Source organism: Cygnus atratus, chromosome 15, assembly GCF_013377495.2.
Source record: "Cygnus atratus isolate AKBS03 ecotype Queensland, Australia chromosome 15, CAtr_DNAZoo_HiC_assembly, whole genome shotgun sequence".
NCBI lineage: Eukaryota > Metazoa > Chordata > Aves > Anseriformes > Anatidae > Cygnus > Cygnus atratus.
In genome coordinates, this window is record NC_066376.1 from 13,052,737 (window position 1) to 13,071,638 (window position 18,902).

At 49.0% G+C, this 18,902-nt stretch overlaps 1 protein-coding gene across 4 annotated transcripts; it reads left to right on the top strand.

Moving 5' to 3' along the window:
- Positions 1–1,748: 1,748 nt before the first annotated feature.
- Positions 1,749–18,543, top strand: TEDC2 (tubulin epsilon and delta complex 2). Of its 4 annotated transcripts, XR_007708868.1 has the most exons (13): positions 1,749–1,847; positions 1,955–2,050; positions 2,212–2,267; positions 2,704–3,385; positions 5,270–5,323; positions 7,234–7,318; positions 7,701–7,809; positions 8,046–8,147; positions 8,579–8,790; positions 11,023–11,173; positions 12,903–13,263; positions 17,110–17,305; positions 17,571–18,543. XR_007708868.1 is itself a non-coding variant. In XM_050713786.1 (11 exons), exons 1-10 carry the CDS (start codon positions 1,822–1,824, stop codon positions 11,167–11,169), a joined length of 1,569 nt encoding a protein of 522 aa, XP_050569743.1. In that variant the 5' UTR covers positions 1,749–1,821; the 3' UTR covers positions 11,170–11,173; positions 11,681–12,284. The 4 variants fall into 4 exon arrangements, 2 of the variants coding, with proteins under 2 accessions (XP_050569743.1, XP_050569742.1); XR_004778997.2 differs by lacking the exon at positions 1,955–2,050 and having other exon boundaries at positions 1,807–1,847; positions 17,571–18,542; XM_050713786.1 differs by lacking the exons at positions 12,903–13,263; positions 17,110–17,305; positions 17,571–18,543 and adding an exon at positions 11,681–12,284.
- Positions 18,544–18,902: the final 359 nt, after the last annotated feature.

The following is an 18,902-nucleotide window of genomic DNA, read 5'->3' on the forward strand; positions in this document are numbered from 1 at the left end:
CTCAGTTTGCCCAGCAGCTGCCCTGTTGCAAGGCTCAACAAAAGGCAGCAGGAGCTGGTGGCAGAGGTGCAGACAGAGCAGGAGAGGTGCTGCTCACACAGGACGGGAGCACTCTTACAGCAGCAAGGCTGCTCTGTCATGGGCAGGTCTTGAGCCTCAAGTATTAGCAGAGTGCTTTGATCCCTGTCAGAAAGTTTCTGCTCTCCACCTGCTAATTATCACCTCACCCCAACTCTTGCAGCACAGTTTCACTCCACAGCTTAACAAACGCTGTGCTCGCTGCTGTTGGAAGGGGCAGCTCCAGCCTCACCCTCCTGACACGCCGCCCCTCTGATTTCCTGGTGGCAGCGGTGCTCGCCCAGCCTTGCTCCGACTCCAGGCCAGGGACAGGCTCTAGCACTGGTGGCATGAAATGGCCACCTGTCCTTCCCAGGGGAAGCGTCCTTTCCATCCTTCTTCCCAACATTGCAGCTTTCTTAGCCTCGGTAGGCATCCCGCCGCCTGCACAAAGCCAGAGGTTCTGGAGGGGTCGCGTGCCTGGTTCATCTCAAATGCTGAGTGAAACTTGGTGGTGAGGGCCTTCCTTTTTCAGCATTTCCAAACCACGGAGACGTGATGCAGAAGCTAGTGACATCAGATCAAGCCTCCTGTGACTTTCCTACAGTACAGCAGACTGATCTTCTTTTCAGCTGTTTTTAATTGCTTAAATGTCAACAGCATGCAGGTGCCTAACAAGATCTTTGCCTCACTTCTCCTGTAGCACGTGGCTGCAGCAGAGACCGGCCCTGTGCTGTGCAGGAGCAGAACCGCACCTCGGCAGCTGTCCTGCCCCGGCACCACAGCTGCGACTGGCTTTTAAACCTCCTTGGGAGAAAACCGTGGCAACAATTCTGCCTAAAGATGGGAGTCAGAAGACGCTTTGTGCACTTGGAGTTGAGATGAAACAACCTATTTGGCCAAAAACATCTTAGGGACTCGTTGTTTGCACCAAAATGCAAATTATAGCACACCTGGCGATTCCAAGCCCTTTGTGTCCAAAGAGGTGATCCATCCAGAAGGCCTGCAGGGGCCCTGCCGGTGCCGCGTGGGCTCGCAGCACTGCAGCCGCTGACCTGCCCGGTTCCTGCGTGCCCTGCCCGGCATTTCGGGTAGCGCTGCGGGGCCCGCTGGCCCGTGGAGGAGCAGGCTGGGCACTGCTTGGCCTCGGAAAGCAGAATCGTTGGGTGTTGTGAACTCGGGCCTACCTGCGAGACACAGGCTGGTGAGAGGATGACATAATGCTCCGGTTCTGTTGCGAAGTTTGCAGAAATCCGTTCTTTGCACGCCCCAGATGCACAAACGGCTTCTGGAAGCAGGCTGCGACGATGCTGGTGGCAGCCTAGAACGCACTGCGAGATCAGTTCCACGCTTTTACTGATATAAAAATAACGCTTCGCGAGGGGCTTACAGTCCTGGCTCCACAAGCGCTTCGGGCGCACCGAGAGCCCCCCGGCTTTCTCTCCACGAAAGCCTGCAGTTACGGGGCGACAGGGGAACCCCGAACATCCCACCCTGGGGATCCAGCCCTCCGAGGCGACCACACCTCAGACGCCCTACGCGGGCACCGCGGCCCCCAACACCCCCCGGCCCCGCGGTCCGGGCGGGCAGGGGCGGACCGGGGCGGCCGGGGGCGGGCGGCGCAGCGGGGCCGGCCCCGGAGCCCTTGGGCGGTGCTCCGCGGGCTGGGGCCGCCCTTCCCCTTCAGCGCCCGCCTCGCACAGGCCCTGGCCGGGCAGGACGGAGCGGGAGCGCCCGGCGGTGCGGAGCGGAGCGGAGCGGGCCATGCTGCCTGCGGGCTGCGGGCGGCGGTGAGCGGGGCGGCGGCTGCGGGGCGCCGGGTGCGGGGTGCCGGCGGCTGCGGGGCTGGCCGGCGGCGGCGGCGGCTCGGGCTGACGGCCCCGGCCGGGCCTTGCAGGCTGGCGGCGGCGCTGGCGGCGGCGCTGGGCGGCGGCGCGGAGCGGCGGCGGGAGCTGGAGCAGCGGGCGGCGCGGAGCCGGGCCCTCCTGCGGCGGTGAGTGCGGCCCCGAGCCGGGTCTGCGCCTCCAGCCCCCCGCAGGCCCCCGGCCGAGGCTCCCGGCGCTGCGGGAGCGGGGGGCGGCGGGCCCCGGAGGAGGGAGGCGGGCCGGGGGTGTGCAGCACTGCCGGTCTGTGCTCTGTGTGCCCCCCGCGCAGGGACAGCCAGGACGATGAAGAGCCGAAGCCAGAGGCCAGCTCCGGGGATGGATGTGGTGAGCGCTTCCCTCTCGACCTGGTGTCACGCAGGGCCTTGGCCTGGCCGGGGCCGAGCCAGCTCAGGTGTTAGAAGCCCTTCCGCTGCGCTGCGCTGCCTGCAAGCCTTCCTCTGCTTCTCCCTTCCACCAACGCCGTGGCACATGGGGCTGTGGTGCGGTAACCGAGGCCCGACCGAGATGACGCTTGTCAGCCAAGGGGGAGGCTGCCTCCGGAGGATCTCCTTCTGTGACTCCCATCTGTGCTGGGTCTTCGGGGGTTTGGGCATATCTGCCTGCTGCTCTGTGCACTCGCTGTGGGAGTGTGGCCACAGTACCTGTCGCACCGTTCAGTGGGTTCCATTTCCTCCCGCAGCAGCTGGAAGAGTGAGGTAATGTAGAGAGAAATGGGGAGGATTCGGTTTTGGATCTTCTGATACATCTTCTCCTCTCGCAGAGAGCAGGCCTTCACCAAAGGAGCTGGAAGAGCTGGAGCTGCTGAACAGGGCCTTAGAGAAGGCTCTGAAAGTCCGGAAAAGCATCTCAAAAACTCCGTTAGAGGCCCAAGTAGCTCCAGCAGAGAAACCTGCAGATGAAGGACCTGCTTTCGAGAATGCTCAAGAACAGCAAGTGCCTGTGTCTGTCAGAGATGTCCCTGTGACCAGGGAGGTGAGGGCTGTAAGCAAAAAGCCTGCCTCTTTGAAGAAGCCCGCTCCATACCAGCTAAGAGCACCTTACAGGACTGACCCAGATGTGAAAAAAACACAAAGGAGAGCCCCAGCCAGATGTATTTCTCAGGGTCCCAGGACAGCTGGGAAGAGCTCTTCAAAAGGGGTGGCTTCCAAACAAGGAAGGAGTCACAGGCCTGCCAACAGTGCCAGTGACCAAGGGGTCTGTGCTGCGACTGAACTCCAAAGGGCACCTGGTTCATCCAAATCTGCTCTCAAGGAGCAGCAAAGCTTCTGCATAAGGGATTCATCTGGGGAAAGGAACTTGGTAGCTGCTGGCAGGCAGCTAATTGATGCAGGGAAGAAAAGCTGTGGTTCCCGTGGAGAGTCCAGCAGAAAGGAGAACCCAACAGCTGAAGGCATCTCTGGAGGGAGCACCTCACCTCGGACAGTCACTGTCCAGCAACAGGGGTGAGTGCTGGGAGATGGGAACCTTTGTTCTGCTCTGCTGGACATTTAGCCTGGCACATCTGCCAAGTCTGCTCTATTGTCCACTGCTCTGTAGGACCTGCTTTGGTCTCAGAGCTCCTCAGATCCTTGTCAGTAGAAAGGACCCTTTACAATTTAGAAGCCGTTGTAGTAACTGAGTACACATTTCCATGCTAAGGGCTTACTCTTGGATGGCTGGAACTTCAGAAGTCCCTTAATTAAGACTTCTGATATTTCATAACCCTACAGAAGTCCAAGACAGCAGTTTTACTGATCCCCGTCCTGACTTCGCCAAGAATAGAGAACTCTACCATTTTGTGGTCACTCTGCCCAAGACAGCTCCTGACCACCATATCTCCCACCAGTCCTTCTCTGTTTGTGAACAGAAGGTCCGGTGGGGCACCTCCCCTGGTAGGCTCACTAACCAGCTGCGATAGGAAATTATCTTCCACGCTCTCCAGAAACCTCCTAGACTGCTTCCTCTGAGCTGTATTGCATTTCCAGGATATGTCTGGGAAGTTGAAGTCCCCCACGAGGACGAGAGCTGATGATTTCTCAACTTTTGCCAGCTGCCTGTAGAACTTCTCATCCATCTCCTCATCCTGGTTTGGCGGTCTATAACAGACCCCCACCAGGATGCCTGCCTTGTTGGCCTTCCCGCTGATCCTAACCCACAGGGACTCAACCTGATCATTCCCAGCCTCGAGTTCCACAGCATCAAAACACTCTAATATAGAGAGCCACACCACCACCCCTTCTGTGCTGCCTGTCCCTTCTGAAGAGCCTATAGCCAGACATTGCAGCACTCCAGTCATGAGAGTGGTCCCACCACGTTTCCGGGATGGCAACCAAGTCATAGCCTGCCTGCTGCACGATGGCTTCCAGCTCCTCCTGTTTGTTGCCCGTGCTGCGTGCATTAGTGTAGGTGCACTTCAGTTGGGCCATTGCCTTCTCCCCCAGCCTTGACATTGTTCCCCCAGCACACCTCTAAGAAGCCTTATTTCATCCCCATCCCCCTTCCTACCCAGTTTAAAGCCCTCTCAATGAGCCCTGCCAGCTCCTGGGCTAGGATCCGTTTTCCCCTTGGAGACAGGTGGGACCCAGCTGCAGCCATCAGGCCGTGTGCTGAGTAAAGCACCCTGTGGTCAAAAAACCCAAAATTTCTGTGTTGGCACCAGTCCCTGAGCCATGTGTTTATCAGGTGGGCTTTCCGTGTCCTCTCTGTACCCCTCCCTGTCACTGTAGGGGTGGAGGAAAACACCACCTGAACTCCCGCTCCATCTACTAATCGCCCCAGTCCCCTGAAGTCCCGTGTTCGTAGTTTGCACATGGCTCTAGCCATACCTGCCAACATGCATGTTTTTGCAATCACAAGTTAGGTTTTATTCTGCTACGGGGTTAAGAGGAATATACCCAGAGGAAGCTGAAATGTTCCTTTTGCGTTGCTTTGTGTCATGTGACGCTAAGCAAAGCTGCCTTGTCGTGCTCAGGTATGGCAGTATAGTTAGGAAGGTTTGCGTGTGCACACATTCTTAATGATTAGCTTCCTTGAAGGCGTTGCTTGTGTGTCTTCACTCTGCTCTGTCAGGGCTTGGTCCTGGCTCTTCACCTTGGATGAAGCGCTGGTTGCTGGTGGTAGGGCGTAGGAGCTCTCCCACGTCAGCTCCTTTGATGTTTGTGGAGGCGACTAATCCTCTTCCTTGAGGACAGGCTGAAGGCAGTGGTGGATTCCATCTCCAGGGCTTTTGACATCTTCCACTACAGCTAAATTCATTTCAAATTTAGACAAAATGTAACTTTCTCTACGTGAAGACCAGGCTCTGCTGACCTCCAGTAGTCAAAGTTAACGATTTTCCTGTTTTGTAGATGCCAGCTGAAGCTACCTCAGCCCTACAGGAAAGCCTATTCCAGGAACTGCAGGTAAGCCCAGCCTGGTCATCCAGGCCACGACTGCCCTCTGCTGAAGGGCTGGGAAGGAGGGCTCAGGCTGGGGGGAGCCCTGGCTGGTTTCTGGGGCAGGCTGGGCATCGGCCCTGCGGTGTTGGAGCAGGAGGATCAGTCCCACCCGGGTGTGTGCAAGGCTGCTCTCAACTGTGTGTGTTTTCATGCTGATCTAGCCAGTAGTTTTACGTTTGTTTTCAGAGTGCTAATCCTTGTTAATCCCCAAATCGAAAACGTACAGGGATGCTTTGATCACAGGTTTAAGTGCTGCAGAAGTCTTCGCTCAGCCTGTATTCTAGAGGTTGAAGGCAGGAAACCGTGTGGCATGGGTGCCTGTATACCCTGTGCAATGAAAGTTTCCCAATCCGTTGCTGACCCAAGCACGTCTTTTGCCTATTCTCCAGTCCCCAGGAAGGATTCTTTCACCACTTCGTTTGGGAAATCTTGTGATAATTTAGCATATTTCTAATTACGTGATTTGTCCAGATATTAAGCTTAACTCTGAATCTAGTTACAGCTCTTTGTGTTACCCTCAAGAATTGTTCCTCCTGTGGGGAACTGTCATTTATCAGACAGCAATTTGTCAGATGCCCTTCAGCAAGTTGTAAAGACTTGGTTCCCTTAATTTTCCCCTGTAAATTGAGCCTTTCAGCATCCTAATCACTCCAGTACAATTTTACACTCTTCACAATTACTTTCAACTTAGTGACAAATTGAAAATAACCTTTGTGCTGAAGATCACTTAGAGAGAGAATGCGTCTTGCCTGGTACGCATGGTAACTTCTGTTCTTTTCTGTTCCATTAACCTTACTATTTCTTTGCATAATGTGTTTCTGAAAATTGCATTTTCTATCATGATTTAAAAGATCCAGCCAGATGGAGAGAAGACACATGCACGCTTGGGTTAGACAGTCATGTACTACGTAGCTATTTTTAAGCTTCCTCCTGATGGCTCTTGCTGTTTGTTGTGGCAGGTTTGGGGGGAAATGGCTGAGATGCACCAGCTCTTTAAAGCAGTCATTTGAATAAAGGATGTTTTGGGGTCTGGGCATCAGTGGGAATGTTGAAGTCTGTAGGTTAAATGCACCTCCTTGGTAGCACTGTTATTAGCATAACATTTTCTTCTAAAACCTGGTCTCTGATACAAGGTCCTATCCAGATTACTTTGATACTGTGCTTAAACCTCTGGTTTCTGTGTCCATGATACTGGTGCACGGCTGTCATGCTTCTTGCCAAAAATGCCACTTTGTACTTAGAAAGATTTAAAGTTAAATTTAAAGATTTAAATTTAAAGACTTAAAAGTTAAATTAAAGAAGAGTCTCGAGGAAGTTCAGCTGATGAAGGAATCGTGGCGGTAAAAGCTAGGGTGAGTGTTTGTCCCGTCTGCTCTACCATAGTAACCTTTTTGTACACATTTGCTAAAAGAGCAAATGTACTGAAATGCAAGAGACTTGTCCCCCCCCCCCCCTCCCCCCCCCCCCAAGAAAAAAATGGAAGCTTATTATGTTTCCTGTGGGATAAAACCACATGTAGGGAAATGCAGCAGAATTACTGATGTGCTGCAGGTTCACGTTCTGTTTTATGGAAGTGTGTTGTCTCTTCTGCTGGCTGTAAACTCTTCCCCTCAAACCAAGCTGAGAGAAAGGACATGGGTGTTTTGCAGTGTTTGAAGCTTTCTGTAGGGTGTTACTGTCGGTCTAATACCAGTCTGTAAAACTGAGGGGGGAAAAGCTAGTGAACAGCCACTTTTTCTGGTAAAAGAAAGTGGCGAGGAAGATGCTTGTGTTTGAAGTGCTGATGTCGTATCGGTGTGTCACAGCTCAGTGTGAGCGCTGTCTTGCACAACACAGCATAACTCTTCCATGTCCTCTCCCTTTTGAATTTTCAGGGCATGGGAGAAAAGCCGTCTCTGCCAAACAAGTGCAGATGCAGCAGCTGCAAGGAAGCGTTTTACAGAGAGGATCCAGACTACTGTATCCTTCCTCAGCTCGCAACCCCCTTCCAAGAGCGTGTGGTGTGGTGCAGTGCAGCAAGCAGCGGGTTCAGTCAGTTCAGGAGGTACTTCCATGTGGAGAGTTACGCCTCCAATAACAGGAGGTTAAGTCCAGTCTGTAGGAAGTATTTTTTCTTTTTCATAGTGCAGCTTTGGAATAGTTATAAAACTTGGTATCCAGACAAACAAGGCCACGAGGTAAAGAGGCCGCAGACAGCTGTGCTATCCCCACCTGCTGTCTGCAAATGACACTTCATGGGCTGCTGACCCTCTGCCACCGCCCCTGATCCCAGCTACCTGGGGCTCAATGTAGCGCACAGAGCTTGTGCTGTGTAATGTTCCTTAAGCTGCTGCTGTTTGAGTTTTGTTCACCGACGCCAGCACTCAGTCCTGCGGAGATAGAGGAGGAATTAAAGGTCCTCCAGGATGTCCCATCCCTTCTGAGCCAGTATATGGAAGCTGAGCCTGCAGGTAAGAAAAAAGGGAAATGGGGGAGGAGGGCAGAGGGTGAAGTAAGGATGATTTTGGTGGGTTCCAATTCCATGCATCTTTTGCTCTTGGTGTGTGCCAGACATGAGGGACAGGGACAGGAGCCTTCTCTGTCCAAAGTAAGGGCTGGTTTAACCCAAGGGCGCTCCAGGAGGTGATATGTGGAAGAAAGTTGCAGTATGCTCATGCCTACTGATTTTGCTCTGCTTCTCTTCTAGACCATCCCACTCTGCAAAGAGAGTATGAAAGCCTGCTAACCTTGGAAGGTTTGCAAACCACAGTCTCCCAATGCTTGCATAAGCTGCAGTTTCTGCAAGCAGGTGAGCCAGTCCTTGTGTTTCTGGTCAGGTATGAATGTGGCCAGCTATGCTTGAACAGTGGTTTGCCCTCTGTGTTCAGGACATTATGGACCAACATCATTTTTCTCCTGGTTGTCATTTGTGGTAAAGTAGTACATAAAAGCCTCTCTGGTGGCAAGTGAAGCCATGGTACCTGTTTGCCACCCACCTGTGTTTGGGAGAGGCTCGAAAATTTTATCTGGTGCAATTCAAAAGAGTTGGTGACGGAACCATCAAGAGACTGGGGACACTGCATGCTGTAACTTAAGATTGTGCCATGTATGAGGAGCTTACCCTGACAAGTCTAATGTCATTAGTCATTAATTTCTAGGAAGAGTAAGTAGGTGACAAGTTCTGCAAGTACGGGTTTAACTTGCATATTCCTGTCTCCTGCCAATTCTCCATCCTGACAGCTGTGGAGTCCCAGATGAGGCTGCACCCAGGCTGCACTGGGGATGTAGGAAACTGCTGTCCCACCTGTGTTCCTGCCAGGGGTCGGGCATGTGGCAGTGCAGGCACGCTGGCTGTGCCTCTCCTCTGGTACTCCAGTTTCCAGGAGCTGAGGGACCTGTTTGCCTTGAAGCTGCAAGTGTCAATGCTGCACCAGGAAATTGCCTTACAAAAGGTGAGTCTTTAAGAGTGTTAACGCTACTGTGGTAGGGCAAGAAAAGGACAATTGCGGTGCAAAAGTTGGGATACTGGATCACGATGGAGGAGCAGTAGTTCAGCAGGCCCTCCCAGTGGTGTTTCTGTGTTTATGCTTCATGTCTGTGGTCTGTGTCATCTGTGTCCCATTAGTGCCTCACTTTGCAGATAGCCAGACTTACTCTTTTAAGACCGCAGCAGAGCGCTTTAAGTGTCAGACCCTTTTTTTAGCCACTCTTTTGGAGTAAGGCAGTGGAGGATGTTGGTAGTGCTTGGAGATTGCTTTTGGCAGCCCTTTATAGTCCCCTTAGGGCCCCCAATCTGTCATTCTCTTCTGTGTGACCTCTTCAGCCGGTGAACTTCTCTGCTGTCTGTTGTTTTCCTTTTAATTTCAAACCACTGTGCTGCTACTCTTGACTCTACCTTCCTGAGACTTCCTGTAAGAACATGAAAGGAGGTCAGCTTCTCCACCAGAGAGCTTGCTGCACAGGGATCATTTGTTCTTCTCAACCTCCAACAGCAAAGGGCAGAGATCTGTGAAATCACATGTACCCTCTTCCTTTGACATACCCTTTGATCTATCTCAATGACAGAGGCTTTGGAAAAGCAGGTTTTTTTTAATAACCTGGGGAAGAGTTATTTGTAAGTGGCCATACTTCCCTTTCTGGCTGAAGATGGACTGTTGCTTGTTTTCAGCAGGGCTTTTAGTGCTATATCCTTGAATTACGGGTTGTGAGATCTTTGCTATTTGTGTGCCCAAAATGTAGTAGTTACTGAAGCCTGATGCTTCATTGACTGGCCCTATTTCCTCTGCACATGTATTTAAATAGATGCTTTGTGTTGGGTGAGCACTGAGTATCTGAAGCAGCTCTGTGTAGAATATGCAAGGTAAGTAAAATTATTGGGACAGGTGAAGGGAATGGACATGGTACAAGATAAATACACTGGGAAATGATCTTCATATTTCTGGGCCAGCACTGTCCATTGCCTTTCTGTAGAGGAACAGCAAGAATCATAAAAAGTCCTGTTAACTCTTAGCTTGTCTGTGGTGAAGGTCTGTTTCCCTCTGTTCTTCTGCATTAGGAGCAGATCAGGGGATGGAAGAGAGAAGGGTCTTTCTCATAGGAAGTGGGGAAATGTAGCACTTCCTCTTGTGCCAATTTTCTCCTTATGTCCACAAATCTTAACTCTTTCCAGAGATTAGCAGCTGTGCTCTGTCCCTGTTTCCTGCAGGGGTTTATAGAGGACTGGAGAGGGGACCCCCTGCAGATGTCCTGTACTCTGTTCTGTTTGGGTCTTCCTTTGTTTCCACCACTGAACCACGCTTTGAGGGACGTGATTGTCACATGCAATTTATTGTCCACTCTTCTCCTGGGAAGGCAGTGTGCATAGTAGGCTGTGTGGAGTTTTAATGAGCAGACTGCTTGGAGTTCATTAGCAGATACTAGCTGAAAAAATTCCAGGCAAAATGCCTTTCTGAGTATTAATGCAGGACTGGGGCACTAAAGGGTAACTTTGTCCTTTGACAGGAAGTACACTTCTGCTCGAGTTGTCAGTCCCGGTCATCGTCCCAGAGCTTTGTGATGCTAATTATACTGTGAAAGGCCAGTGGTCATTTGGGAGTGTGGACTGAGATCATGAGCTAGGCTTAATAAGCCAGAGGTCAGATCAGGGAAAGTCAGACAGCTCTGGCATCCCCAGGAGCATCCCTGTTCTGCATGGGCTGGAGCTGGCCTTTGGCCCACCTGTCTTGTATTAATGTGACCCAAGTGGGAGGAGGCAAGAGCAATCAGTTATAAATGAGGAGTTGAACTTAGCAGTGGGTGAGTAAGCTCTTTGCTGTGTGGTTGCAGAGCTCCCAAATCAATTTCGTACATGCTTGCTTTGAGTTTCTTGCAGAGAGCTGAGCTCATCCCAGCGCTGGGCCTTCTCTGCAGCGCGGCGCTGACAGAGGCCGCAGAAGAAAAGCACTGCCACTTATCTCGCTGGTTGAGGAGCGCTGGGTGGCTGCTGGTGTGCTTTATGAGCAGGGGATGAACAACTCTGTCGCTGTTAAATATGACAAAAGAAAGCATTTATCTGCCAGTTAATGTGCTATTACTCATACTGCTCTGGGTAGCTTTTGCTTGTTATGCAGCCACTTCAGTTCCAGGAATCCTCGAAGTGCACCCTGGCCCCGCTCTGGTGACGTGTCTTCTTTGTTCCTGCCCAGCTCACGATGACAGAACTCCTGCCTGTCCTGGAGTCCAAGGCATACCCAGAGGCCTCTGCAGCTCAGCTGTATCGGGCGATTTACACCCAGCTCTGTGAAGGCGGCAAGCGATTCCCTGTGCTGGTGAGAGATGAGCTGGCAGACTGATCTGGTGAGAACCTCCTACCAGCCATTCACATAACCAGAGACAGTTTTAAGGAATAAATCTTTACCAATAACTTTTTTTTTTTTTTTTTTTTATTCTGCTTGTTGGTCCAACTAAAGGAAACTAAATTCCTGGCTTTTGGCTTTTTCTTTGTATATGAGTTTTACAACCTGCTAATTCTGAGGCTCTCTGAAGCTTCAGAAACCTTCAGTGTTTCCATGGGTACTGCTGTTGGCTTTTCTTCAAAGTCTTCCAAGGTCTGTCTGTCCAGCCAGCTCTGGATTCTTGACCTCTTCAGCCGTGACACTGCCCTTGTATTCAGACTGTAGCTATCCGTGAGACGTAATTTACACTGATCGCAGTATACTGGGGGCACAGCTTTCCAGTGTCAGAAAATCCAGAGAACCTGAGCTTCTGCTTCCCTATTACCGTGTTCACAAATTGGTATATAACCAGCATTATAGTTGTGACTGACTAATATTCACTGACTGGCAATGTTTCTGATGTCTTCAGCCACAGAAGCCGAGGTTGCATGCAGTAGTGCCTCTTCAGGAACTAGTCTGGTTCCCAGACAGCCAACTGCTCCGAGCTGGGCTGGCACCTGCACCACTCTGCAGCTGGAGCAGTCCTTTCCTGGTAGCCTGCCAGCCACGTTGCTGCTCAGAGCAGGGGCCTCTTCAGGTAGTTTCACAACTCGCCAGGCTCTTTTGTAATGATTTGCACTAGCCTATAACTGAAATACTTTTGCTGGATCATCTTAGGTGTTGATCATGCCTGAGGCAGCAGTCTGAGAAGGTTTGGGCTGTCTGCACTCAGGGGAGATGTCAGGGAAATCCAGCTGCAGCAGTAGAGAGCTGACAAAGCAGCCCGGTAGATGGCACTCAGCCCTTTGCGTTGCTGGTGAATCTGTGCTGGTGGCTGCTGGAGTCGTTTTCCAGAGTGACTAGTGCAATATCCTGCCCAGCTATGGGACATACAGGTACTTGAGCAATTCTGACCTTATCACCACGGGAAAAACTCCAGCTTTGGTTCTTCATGCATCTTAGGTCTTCGCTTGTGGGCCTTACATCCCCTGGCATTGCTGTGTAGCAATTTAAGCAATGCTTTAGAGTCGTATGGAATACTTCTGCATTTTTAAGTCCATTTAGAGAAGGGCCACTGCAGCATTTTAATCCTTGTTAGTTTGACTCGCACTGTATCATGTCGCTGGACTGAGCTGTTTGTTTGGAGTGATTTATCTCTTAGCAATGCTGACATTGGTCATTATTTTTTCATGGCAGGAGATAAGGTTGTCTCTCTTTTCCAAATATTTGGCCCTTTCTGACGTGCTCCCAATTCACTGAAAATTATCCAAATATATGAAAATCAGCATCTCCTACTTTCTCTTTCATTTATTTTTTATCGGATTGCATTTGTTTGTTCATATATAGGATTTCATTTCCCATGGAGTCGGCAGTTAGGGCAGCTCTGGCATGTGCAACAGAAGCACACAGCAGCTACCCAGGGATGTTTGCTTTTGAGCCTGGATGTATTTTATCTGAAGGGTTGGCTTTTTTTTCTGCATGCATATGTGGAAGCGGATGCATGAACAGACGGATGTAGTATGGAGCTGCTGTAAGGGACAACTGTATATGACCTCTTGACTTTGTTAAAAAGGTTGGGAAAATGCTGGTTTAGCGTGATTGTGTAGGTGGTAAAGGGATGGAAGGCTTATCCCACGTTTTTCTTCCCCCAGACCCAAGCCAGCTTTCTCTGTGTGACTAGGCATCTGCCCCTTCAAGATACCTGAAGGTGGCTGTGTGTGTGACGGCATGGGAATTCATCAGAAATCTGGGGTGAAGGAAGAAGCTAGAGGCACTTCACCATCAGATCGGTGAGACCTGCCACCAGGCATACCAGCACGCGTGAGGAGCTGCTCGGAGCAGTCTGATGTAAATTGGCAGCCACAACAGGGCCTGCACAGGTGTGAAAGGAGTGTGAAAGAGAGACGAAGCCCACAGGAACGTGATCGCATGGGCAGGGGTTGCTTCAAGCTCAAAGGAAAGCTGAAAATGTAGGAGCAGTTGCAGAAGAGTCACCAAGATGTTGACTGGCAGGTAGCTGGGTTGTTCTGTGCCTCTGGGTGCAGTGTGGTTTTGTTATGCTTCCTACACTATCTGAAAGGCATTTTATAATTTTGCCAATTTTCATAAATATGTAAGACTTTAAATCATCTGAATGACTCACTTTTTCAAATGAATCTTGTGCAATAGCAGATAGGAAGATTCAATAGCAGCTTAACTCTGAGTTTGGGGGGGGGGGTGTTGTTTTTGTTAGAAAATGTGCCATTGTTACAGGAGAAAGTTATGTTGGTACTTCAAAATGAGATGAAGATAAAAGATTATATTTGTGATCTCAGGAAATAGTATTACCATAAATGCAAGAAATATACAGTGTTTTGTGAAAGTAATAGGTGATACCAGTGTTGTGCAGACTTGAGCCAAGCCGAGAGGGTCAGGAAGTATGAGCAGATCTTATTCCTGCCTTGTCCCTTACAGTAGAGTCTTATAAAGTTTTTAGCTTTCACTGCTGAAGGACATGAAGCCGAATTGTGGGTAGAGGTGGTTTTGTTGTTGTTTGGTTTGTTTTCTCATTTCTTTACAGAACCTGCGATATTAAAACCCTTCCAACTGCTCTAGTTTCTTTTCTACCAGCTTCCTCCCTTCCTTCCCCTCTGCCACTTTTATGCTTGCCGTTTTTGTTTTTTAAATATGATTGGCAAGTGGGAAGAAGTGCTTCTGTCAGTGCACACTGCAATCAGTAGGCCCTCTTACAGAGTTTCACGTGCACTAGTTGTTAGGTTAGGTTTGGGTGTTTAGTGTTGAAACCTTCAAGGGTTTTATGCAGCAGATATTCTCAGATATGCCATCAAGTGCTTGCGACAGCTCCTTTTTTGAGAAATACAGAACGTAGAGAGTAAGCAGCATGGATTTAGGCATTCTCCATCTAATGCAGAAATAACATGAGTCTTCCTCGTTAGGAGACAAGGTGAACCTCAGAAACTGACATGGAGGACTATCATTCCTCTTCCATCCTTTTTGAGGGGATCTAACAGTGGGTGACTGCATAAAGCATGGGCTTCAGGGTCCCACGCCCGCAGCAAAAGCAGGACAGGTTTCCCAGCTGCCCAGGCATCATGGTTTGGAGAGGCAAAACCAGACTGACTGTATGAGAGAGGTGCATTTCATCAAGAAGCAGTTTAGGTGGGTAAGTGTTGAACTGGGGGGAGAACTCCCAGCTCACTCTGTAGGTAACAAATTTGCTGCCAGCATTATTCTTGAAATGAGCTTTCTGCATGAGCTCCAGAGAGCAGGCTGCTTAATTAAAGCACTGTATGTAGTCAAGTCTGAAGCACGTAAACCTGAATCAGCCATTTGTTAGGCCGTGTGCACTCAGTTGTGCTGGTCAGGGATTATTAGAAAGGGTAGCAGTACTCTAAAATGCTGAGTCCTTGCTTTCTGGACAGCAAACTTGTAGCAGAAGCATTGAGACACACACACATGCTTTTTTTTTTTTTTTTTTTTTCAACTCAAAGCAGTCTCTCCCAGAGTTACAGAAGCTGAATTGACTAACGTGGTGCCTAAATGGAAATGTTGTGCTACCAACAACCAAAATTTAGAGGATTTATAGTGGAGAAAATAGTGTGCTTATCAGACTGTCTTTAGTGTAAGAGCTTGACTTCCACCTGAAGCTTTACTGAGAACCTTTATGCCCACTTCTGATAAATTTGAAAATAACGTTACTGTATTACATGTGAATGCAAACCATGCAGAGGATGCTGAACACTGGTAATGCAGGAAGCATGGCACTCCTCCGGTCTGTCCCAGGGTATCTAATTCTTGGTATACCGCAAGCAATGAGTTGGAAATGCTTTAATAGCTTTCTGAGAGCAGGGAGAAAGGGCCAGCATAGATTTTGGGCAGGAAGCCAGTTCACAGCTGTGTGTTTCCAGTCCTGAGTCCTCTCACCAGGTGGGGTCACTGAGAGGCTGTAGCAGATGATGGATCTGACACCACAGGCTCTTCGCTTATCTGTAAAATGGAGATTGATATTATTTCATTTACTCATTAGCTTGGTCCTGCCACATCTGTCATCTCTGGAGCAAGACATCTTTTAAGCATATACACCGGGCCTGGCACAGTCTTGTTTCACTGGAAACTTCCTAGTCTTCCTTTACCGTGATTAAAAAAAAAAACTTGCAAAACAAAAACCCTAAGCATGACTCAGTCTGACACGAAAACAATTCATTAAATCAGTATTAAAATTTCTATTATCCACCATGCAGATCGAGTACTATTTTTGTAACATCAAAGCTACCATCCAGAAGAAAAGATCTATCATCATGCTTTTTTAATTTGTGAAAAAAGAAGGTCTTTAGTATTGTAATCGAGAAAAATCTATTGCTTGTTAATTAATCTGAGCCCAGTTAGAGGGAAGAGGGCAAGCAGCACTGTTCCTTGTGTGCTGGAATATAAAGAGCTGGTAATGGGGGGGTTGGAATTAAAAGCAAGTTTTGAACTGTAATTTCAGAAGGCGAGAAATTACAGCAGTGGGCTATTTAGGCACGCAAACGGAGATGTTTGACTTATTTTTAGACAGAACAAGAAAGATAATCAGTGGATCTGGAGTTAGGATAGGAAAAAGCAAATAGAAGGCAAGCTCTGAGTCAGCAGAGAAGACCGGCCTTGGAAGAAGCCTGTCTGCAATCTTTGCTTCTGGTTTCAGAGAACAGAAGCTCCTAGCTGTGCTTGGGCTTGCTGGTTGTATGTCTTCAGGCTTCTCCCCCTCCAGTCCTTGTGTGTTGCAGTGAGAAACAATATATTGGTCTTATTTTGTCTCCAGTTTAAAAGAAGAAAACAAGGGAGACTTAATGCACGCGTTCAAGTCAGAGTGAGGTTGCTTTGTGCGCTGTGAGTTTTCACTGTGAATTACGTTGTAGTACTCCTCTGCAGCACCTCATGATCCTTTTTCCTCTATTAAATCTGTTGCACATCAGTTTATGCAGCTGGCACACCCTCGTAACTGCGGAATTCAGAAAATTGCATTAGCTGAGGATCTTGCACTGTGTGTGTGTGTATGTATATATCTGCTTTGGGTTCTAAATTTCCAAATACTTCTCTATGATATGAAGCCTCTTATAACAGCAAGTCTTGCTTTTGAACCTGTTGGGCGTTGCCTTCACGCAAGGTGATGGGAACCTGCAGTTCTCACTGCCTTCAGGAGAAATCGAGTATTTGGTACAAACAAGACACATGAACACACACAGGGCAAGAGCACCAGAATTATAATTATTTTTTAACAGGAGTTTTTTTAATAAAACCATAAACAGTCTGTGGTGCTAATTATGATTGTGTGTTGGCTGCATAATGGTACAACGGGACAGAATTCAAATTGCTGGGTGCGGGTATGAATCAGGCGTAGTATTTTTCATATTTTAACAAGTTTGGACTCCATATAAGTCACAACACAACTGCATACTTGTGAGCCTGGAAGGCTTGCTTTTAGCATAATTAGGAAATCTGGTACACTTAGCAAAATCCCTGCAATTATTATCAATCTTAACTACCTGGTTTTGTCTAAGAATAAATGGTGCTCTTTGTCAGGGCTCATCACTATGCTGTTCTAGAGTCTTCTCTCTGAGGGTGAGGAAGCTCTACAGTTATCATGTCGTCCTTGCAAAAATAGGATTGTTTGAGTGAACAAACTCTTACTGATTTGCATCATATAGGACTTTGCTTTTCTTCCTCACAGCAGTGCATGAGTGCTACAGCCTCCATTTATGGATGATGAGTTAAGAATTTTGCTTAGGAATGGAAGTAGCAATGTTTAGTTGTTGTTTTTAAATCACTAATTGTAGCAAAATAGCTGTTCCCGATGTATTAAGAATATTTCTTACCTTCTAGCCTTAAAGCCAGCGTGCCTTCCCTATGAGTTGGGCAAGGTTCTGCCGTGGGCTCGCCCAGTGCTTTGTTTAGCTCTGGGGCCAGGAAAGCAGCCGAAGCTGAAAGCCGGTAGCACGAAGGTGTCAGTGGCCTCTCTTCTTCGGAGGCTGAAAACTTCTAAAAAGTTGCTGTGGATCAGCCCTGCAGCTAGCTGCTGGTTAGTGGGACTTGCCCATTTCTGTTTCGTACCTGGTTGTGCTGCGGTCTGATGCCGGGTGCTGGGCTGGTGGGTGCCAGGGGGTGCAGCGGGAGGCACGAGGGGAGGTCTCTGAGGTTGCAAAGCTCCGGGAAGCAGGCGCTCAGAAGGCACGCAGCTGGAGACAGGCGGATGATAGAGTAATTCTTTTCCATCTGCTCCTGTCTATATTTGAAACCTCAGGAAAGCATCCTTCTTGTAAGATGTGAATCTCTAATTTCAAAAGGTAGCACTATTTCTGAAGTGAAGCAGCCTCTGCAGGCACTGGCCTCCCCTCCTGCGATGGGAGATGCTCCGGTGGGGCTCACCGGCAGCATGAGGACGTGGACCCAGAACAGGAGGAAGATGTCACCTAGCAACTTGTCAGTGTTGCAGGAGTCTTCGTCGGAGGGGATGAAGGTGACACTTTGCTGCTATTTTCAGACCCACACTTCCTGGCGGCTGTTGCTGCTTTATTCTCCCGGTTTATTTATTTATTTTCTTTTGCTGAATCATAGACCCAGAGAACACTTCTGAGGTCACCAGAATGCTTTCCTCGGGAGGCAAATCCAAGATTGTTTGTCCTGATGTATTTTGCCGCCTGTTTTCCGTGGCATACAGTAACTTAAAATGGAACGTGAGAGGCCACCTGCGCTTCCCTAATGAAGCTTTCCTGCTGCGACGAGTTTCTTCCCCACTTCTTATTTTAAAATTAACGGAGGCGCTCGAGGCTTAACGCTGTCGTTGCCATCACTGTTTCCCCAGCTGGGCACAGCCCCAGTGTGACTGCAAGCACCGAGGGCTGCATGCCCTGGCACCACCACTGCCCCCACTCAACCCATACGAGTTGTTTTTTTTCCCATTTCCTCCCTTGTGTGCTCCCTCCCTCCAAGTTTGCAGCCTTTTAGCACTTAAGAACTGTCCTTGCATACTTAGGTAACTTTTGTCAGCTGAAGACAGGCAGCAATATTAAAGCTGCTGGAGTTGCAGCTCAGAGAAAGCCCCAGTCCAGGTCTCAGCTGCGATTTGGGCCATCTGTGGCAAGGGGCAGTTGCAGCAAAGCCGTTAACGTGGCATTCACCTGCTGTCACTTCATTGCAACTGTTTGCTGCAGTCAAAGTTTGTTTATCAGGGGGCATACGTGTGCAATAAATAGTTATTCACTATTTCTTGTCAAGTCTTAATTTAGGATATGGCTCATGCATTAACAGTACCATACCAGCCTAATACATGGCAGGATTACTAATTTCCTTACAGAGCCATAGAAAAAAAAAAAAGAAATAAAAGAAAAAAAAGAAATAAAAGAAAAAAAACTTCTAAGTCTGCCTCAGTTCTTATAAACTTCGGTGGCTGTTTTTGCAGTTCCTCTTGTGGTCTGGCGGTGTCTGGTTTTCAAACACCTGAATGTCGCTGGTTCAGAGCACACTCCTCGGGCTGTGGTTTGAAGCATTTCTGAAAGTCAGACCCCATGACGCTGAGCTTCACGTCCCAAAAGTGAGAAACAGGGTGGGCACGTGTGAGCATTTCTTGCGGCTAGTGCAAGCGTGTATGTGGATGGTGCAACAGAGGTTATCTTTAA